Genomic DNA, 6828 nt, shown 5'->3' on the forward strand with positions numbered 1-6828 from the left:
TTGTCCAACTAATAAAAAATAGTTGAGGATTAGTGTAAAGTTCAACAATTCGTTGAAAACCTTAAAACAAATATCACGATGAAGATTGCCAAAAAAGCAAAGGGTATAGAATAAAAATTGTCCCCAATTATAGTGTGTTATTTTGTTGAGTCATTTAACTATTAAAAGTTATAAAATGATTCTCTGACTATAAGACATTATTTTGTTGTGTCCCCCAACAATTAAAAGTTACAAAATGATCATCAAATTATTCATACGTTCCAAACTCTTCATTTTTTGTTAAAAAATTAACGGCTTATGAGTTGACGTTAACATGTTGATTGGGATATGATAAAATATGATCCAAGAATCTCAAATGACTATACAATTTAAACAATTTTGGGTTCATATTTTATCATATCTCAGTCAACATATTAACATTGAGAACAAACGACAATTAATTTTAACGAAAAATGACCAATTTGGAACTTATGAATAGTCGGGTGACCATTTTATAACTTTTAATAGTCATGAGATTCAACAAAACAATGCCATATGGTCGGGAGATCATTTTGTATTTTTTAATAGTCAAGAAAATCAACGAAGTAGCATATTATAATCGATGAACCATTTATGTACTTTATCCAACAACAAAAACATTCAAATCAACCATAAAATAAAATAAAAATGTAAATAAACTGATCATGTATAAATGATAATAAAACCAGACGATTAGCTGTAAAATTGCGTAATTAACAGCAAGATGGATTGTCTTAGCTGGAATAGCTATCACCTTAATTGGAAATTTCCTTCAAATACTTTCATCTTTTATAGATTTGCTTATTATATTACCCAAATTGTGTGTTTTTGTAATCTTATACTTTTCAGTCATTTTCTTTTCACTTGTAACTAATTAAATGCATTATAAACTTAGCACTATTATCATTGCAATTATAGTGAAATAAGTTTATTTAATTTTTTCGTTTTAACAAAAAAATCTAACAACAAATTATGATTAATGGGTAAATTTTGAATAATAAAATGTATGTATATATATATATATATCTCTTGATATCTGTATTTAACTTTTTTTTAATTATATAGGGAAATTATAAAGAGTAATATATGTTTAAATTTTTTTTAATCAATTCATAAAGCGCACACATTTTGCAGGCTTGAACCCAGAACATCTAAAGAGAATAACATTCTTTTTTACTATTAAAATCACTTTATGAATTCTCAATATTTAACTTATTGATATATGATAATAAATCCTAAAAGTTCTACGTTATTTTGTTCCTTTAAAGTTAAACCCTATATGTTTACTTGCCTTTTCTAAAAATTGATTTTAATTAATATCGTAACACCAATTCAATAAAAAAATATTATTATTTCCTTAAAAAGAATTATAATAAATATAAGATAAGGATGATGTTATCTTTTTAATTTATTTAAAAAATATACAAAAATCACTCACATAAAAGTAATACCAAATTCTAATATATTATAATCCAATATTTTCTTTCCCTCAAATCAAAAATCAAAATTAAATGGATAAGGCAGCAATTTCATCCTTATTTTCACAATGGTTTCATCCTTTAGTCTTTGAATTTTATCCTTACCTTCGACAATGATTCAATGTTGTTCATGCCCGTCTAGATATTTTAATTTCCATTTGCTATAATTTGTTTAAACAATTTCACGGCGCTTCTTCATTTTGTTTTCTTTGTTGGCATTTGCTTGTCCGTACTATAAACCCCACCTCTCATGTCCCCCCTATATATAATGATAATTGATATCACTTCTCTTCCATTCTCCATCACATTCAAAACCCAAAAAACCATTCTTTTTCTTTCTCATGCCATAGTCATCGAGAAAACAGTGAGAGAACCAGATCCCTTGTTTTGGTTCTTCATTTCCTGCATCAATGGCGGATTCAAGGACGTACATTTCCAAAACAGAGCTTGAAAATCACAAGAAGCCGGGAGATATTTGGATCTCTATACAGGGTAAGATCTATGATGTCACCGAATGGAGTCTCGACCACCCTGGAGGGCCAGTTCCTTTGCTGAATCTAGGCGGCCGAGATGCCACTGATGCGTTTGTAGCCTATCATCCGGGTATAGCTTGGCAATATCTCGATAAGTTTTTCACTGGGTACTATCTCCAAGATTACTCCGTCTCGGAGGTATCCAAGGATTACAGAGGGCTTGCTGCCGAGTTTTCAAAGATGGGTCTTTTCCAAAAGAAAGGACATGTGACTTGCATATTGCTTTGCATCATAGCATTGTTGTTTTCCATCACTGTTTATGGTGTTTTGTGCTCTGACAGCGTTTGGGTCCACCTCTTTTGTGGTGGGTTGATGGGGGTTTTGTGGATACAGAGTGGGTGGATCGGACATGATTCTGGGCATTACGTGGTAATGACTAACCAAAAAACCAATAGATTTGCTCAGCTCCTCACCGGGAATTGCCTTGCAGGGATCAGCATGGGATGGTGGAAATGGACTCACAATGCTCATCACATTGCTTGTAACAGTCTCGATTTCGATCCGGATCTTCAGCACATGCCGTTTTTCACGGTATCTTCCAAGTTCTTTAATTCAATCACATCCGCTTTCTATGGAAGGAAGATGAACTTTGATTCTTTCACAAGGTTCTTGGTTAGTTACCAGCATTGGACATTTTATCCTGTAATGTGCTTTGCTAGAATTAATCTATTTGCACAATCTTTCTTATTGTTGTTCTCTAAGAGGAAGGTCCCAAATAAGGGTCAAGAGATTTTGGGGCTACTTGTTTTTTGGACTTGGTATCCACTGCTTGTCTCTTGCTTGCCTAATTGGTATGAAAGAGTGATGTTTGTGGTTGCCAGTTTTGCTGTAACTGGAATCCAACATGTTCAGTTCTGCCTAAACCATTTTTCGTCTAGCGTTTACATCGGACCTCCGAGTGGGAACGACTGGTTCGAGAAGCAAACCGATGGGACGCTTAACATATCATGTTCATCATGGATGGATTGGTTCTATGGTGGCCTGCAATTCCAGGTTGAGCATCATTTGTTTCCAAGGTTGCCAAGGTGCCATCTGCGGAAAATTTCACCATTGGTTAAGGATCTATGCAAGAAACACAACCTGGCATACAATTGCGCATCGTTTTGGAAGGCTAATGCGATGACTATCGAGACTCTTAGATCAGCCGCCTTGCAGGCCAGGGTTCTCACCAATGCAGTTCCAAAGAACTTGGTATGGGAAGCTGTCAACACACATGGGTGAGAAATTTGGGATTGAAAATGTGAAGGCTCCTCCATGTTTTGTCATTGCTTCGAGGTCTTCAATGATTTATGCTTATGTTTTTTATGATTACAGATGTTAAAAGTATTCAGGTCTCTTCCTTTACTTTTTATGTTCATTGCTCTGAGATTCATAGATCAATTCTAAAATGGATTTCAGTATCAAGTTTTGCTCTTAATGATTTCTTGTTTCATTCAACCTGGTTTCCCCCATTGGCTAGCTCTGGTTTGCATTTTCCATCAATAAATAGACAATTTGATTGGGAAAGTGGGCCTAGAAAGGAGCATTGCCAGCGTAGAATGTGGACCAATGCTCTGAGCTATGGTTTATTTGGCAAGACACTATTCGATGAGTGATAAGTGGTAGAGAGGACACAAACCCAACTTCCAACCCTTTAACAAACATCTATGACCACTTGTTTACATTGCAGAGTGCTGGTACTCGGGACCACTAATAAACAATGACTTGGCACTAGAGTAAGTTGAGTCGGGTAAATTAATTCAAGTTAGGGTCATTTGGGCTTGTTAATTGTTTTTCTTAGATGAGTCATTGTTGGTTTAGGTGATGCATGCTGGAGTTTGAATTGTTAACTTTGTATGGTCAATGGGATTTTTCAAGTTGAGTTATTTATAATCGGATTATTTAAGATTTGAATTGTTAATTTTTCATAATCAAATCGATTTTTCAAATTCAAATCAAAATTAACATATATGATTTACAATGGTTTTGATTCTAATATATATATATATATATATATATATATATATATTGTAGGCGTGTAAAAGATTTGTATGCACTGCGCATGAACTAAGCCGAGCCCATAGATAGATAGATTTAGGTCGACATATCAAAACTATGTACAGTAACTGTGTTTTACCGGATATAAAATGGGAGCCCTTGGAACTGCAAAACCATCCCTTAAATGATAGAGCTCGACATACCACGTGAAACTAACATTATGGTAGATGTTCAAAATTTGAGAGTATTTTCATTTAATCATTAAAAAAAAAATCTTAGTCTGTGAATTATTTTTTTAACTGCGTGTATTTAATTTATTGATATACATTTTCGGATTGAGTTTTACAAAGATTCATAATCGTTAAGGTTTGGAATATTGACATTGCTTAAGGGATCTAGTATTCCTTCCTACAAGACCAACTGGTTATTAAATTTGTGAATCACTGTTTGATTTTAATATGAGGTGATGAGTATATAACTAAATCAAATCAAAAAAAATTGAGCTAATCGAGTTGATGAGTCTTATTTATTATTCAAATTTTATTTTGATTTTTTTAATAGAGTTTCCTTTCAAATTTAATTATAATTATTTATAATATCATAATACATATTAGTTATAATTTAAACAATTTGTTCTAATTATATCAGATATACATATATATTTTTCTATATTCTTTTCTACATATGTAAGTAAGATATGTATTGTTATTTAATAAATCAAATGTCAATTAAAATTATAAAATATATTTATAATGATATTTTTAAAAGAAATAATTTTAGCAATAAAATATTGATGAGAGTATAAATAGGTGAAAGAATTAATAGAAGAAAGAATTATAAAAATGCAATTAAAAACAAATTGAATAATATATAAAATTGATGGTCTACATTATGAAAAGAGAAGTAATCATTTTCAAAAAGAAAAATTGAAGCTATATTGATTTAATAACGTGTAGTTCAAATTTAATTGATAATAAATGAATAATTGAAACAAATAAAAAAATTAGAGATTAGATTAACAAAATAATCAAATTGCACAACCAAATATCAAAATGATATTTTGAAATTCAAATTTTCAAATTGATAATATCTAAACTCATAGATTCGATAATTTAATTCTACTTGAATAATTTAAAATTAAAATATATATATATATATATATATATTTTAAAATCAAGTCGAATTTTAGTAGCTTTACGAAGATAGATGAAATCCAAACCCGAGGTTGTAGAGTGGGAAATATAGACAAAATTCCAACGGCTATTGTGTAGGCAGAAGAAAGACGATAATTATAACATCGTAATAGATTAACAAGTTTGGACTTAGTGGTGTCCTATTAACATCCAATCAAAATGAATTCTACCGACACAGTTCGAGCTTTCAAACTAAACCAAAACACATGGGAATCCAAGTCTAAACTTGTGAATGGAACATAGATTTCAGTAGGCACATTGATCCCCACGCAATTCCAACCACTTTCTTTTACTACAAAAGGCATAAAGTTAAGCCCCCTTTCTATCAGTTACCTTCACACTTTTTAATGTATTCCTCTTCTCTCGTAAAATATTTCAACAGCTACAGCTTGCAATAAGCAAACAGAGGCAAATTTAAACTGCAATTTACTTGTAAGAACTTATGGTAATTCTCTCCAGCTATTATAACATTGCATTGACCATGAAAAAAAGAAAGAAAAAGAACTGTTTCGTGATTTCTTTTTGGAATTTAAGATAAAACAATCGGGATTCAAAAAGTAAAAATCTTCTCAAAAGGTCCAGTTCCAGATCTTGATCCTTAGATCAACTTTACATTTAGCCGCAGAAACGTCAGCCAACGATGGCGACTTACCTTTGGGAATTGTCCCCTTAATCCCATCGCAGGTAACCCTAATTCCCAACTTCTTGCTCTTCGATCCACCCATTCTCACCGTCACTCTGGTATCCATCTCAATTTTCAAGGACGCCCCATTTTTTTCTTCAGATCCGGTCTTAAGCTGTTCACCGTATCCACATCCAGATCACTCGACGTCGTCACCACCACTCCCTTGAAAGTGGTGTCGTTTTTTCTGTCACTGACGAAAGCCGGCAATGCTCCGTGTCCTAAAAACGCATCGCTGTTGCTCGATACGCATGAGACGACGAAAGGGTCGTAAGAGAAGGAGAGATATGAGTTTGGGTTTTTGGAAGAAAGGGTTAAGTTGAAAAGGGTTGAGAGGTGGGAGGAGGAGGAGTGGGCGGAGGTGGTTAAGTTTAGGCGGTGGATGCGGAGTGAATCGAGGGTGAAAGAGGGGCGTTGAGGGCGGTAAAGGACGTAGAGGACGGTGCCGGTTATGGCACCCAAAAGCACGAGTACGAGAATTACGAGGATGGACCAACAACAGAAGCAACAACAATAGTTCCGCTGTGGACGGTTATGCTGACGGCGGTTATAGGGTTGAGGACGGTACGGTGGGCGGGAAGTGGGGTTGTAAAGGTGAGATGTTTTGGTACCGCCATTTGTTGTAGGTGGTTTGGTAGCTGCAATTCCAACGGTGGCGCCTTTGGCGGGAGGTGTAGCAGCCGTTGTGGCGGTGGGTTTGGAGGGGGGGATTTTATCTGACATTGTGAAAAAGAAAGTGTGGGAGAGTGAAGAGTGGAATGTGTAAAGGAAGGAGTGAATTTGAATGGCAAGAAAATGGAAAGGTGCAATCCACCCAAAGAGGACGGATGCCACCTCACCACATTCTATAATTTGCTTTTATGACAATAAAATATTCAATGTATTAATATAAATTGATTTCACTCTTCTAACATTCTACCGGTTATAAAATTTTGTTATTTACCATT

The 6828-nt window shown here is 33.9% G+C and overlaps 2 protein-coding genes across 2 annotated transcripts; one reads left to right on the forward strand and one right to left on the reverse strand.

Annotated features, from left to right (window-relative positions):
- Positions 1-1837: 1837 nt before the first annotated feature.
- Positions 1838-3363, forward strand: LOC120133942 (acyl-lipid (9-3)-desaturase-like). Its single transcript, XM_039150431.1, has one exon. The coding sequence runs from the start codon at positions 1907-1909 to the stop codon at positions 3248-3250; it is 1344 nt and encodes a 447-aa protein (XP_039006362.1). The 5' UTR covers positions 1838-1906; the 3' UTR covers positions 3251-3363.
- A 2593-nt stretch (positions 3364-5956) lies between these two features.
- On the reverse strand, positions 5957-6604 carry LOC120134739 (NDR1/HIN1-like protein 13). The gene has a single exon (XM_039151175.1). The coding sequence runs from the start codon at positions 6602-6604 to the stop codon at positions 5957-5959; it is 648 nt and encodes a 215-aa protein (XP_039007106.1).
- Positions 6605-6828: the final 224 nt, after the last annotated feature.

The sequence above is a fragment of the Hibiscus syriacus genome, unplaced genomic scaffold, assembly GCF_006381635.1.
Source record: "Hibiscus syriacus cultivar Baekdansim isolate YM2019G1 unplaced genomic scaffold, ASM638163v2 tig00110597_pilon, whole genome shotgun sequence".
Classification (NCBI taxonomy): domain Eukaryota; kingdom Viridiplantae; phylum Streptophyta; class Magnoliopsida; order Malvales; family Malvaceae; genus Hibiscus; species Hibiscus syriacus.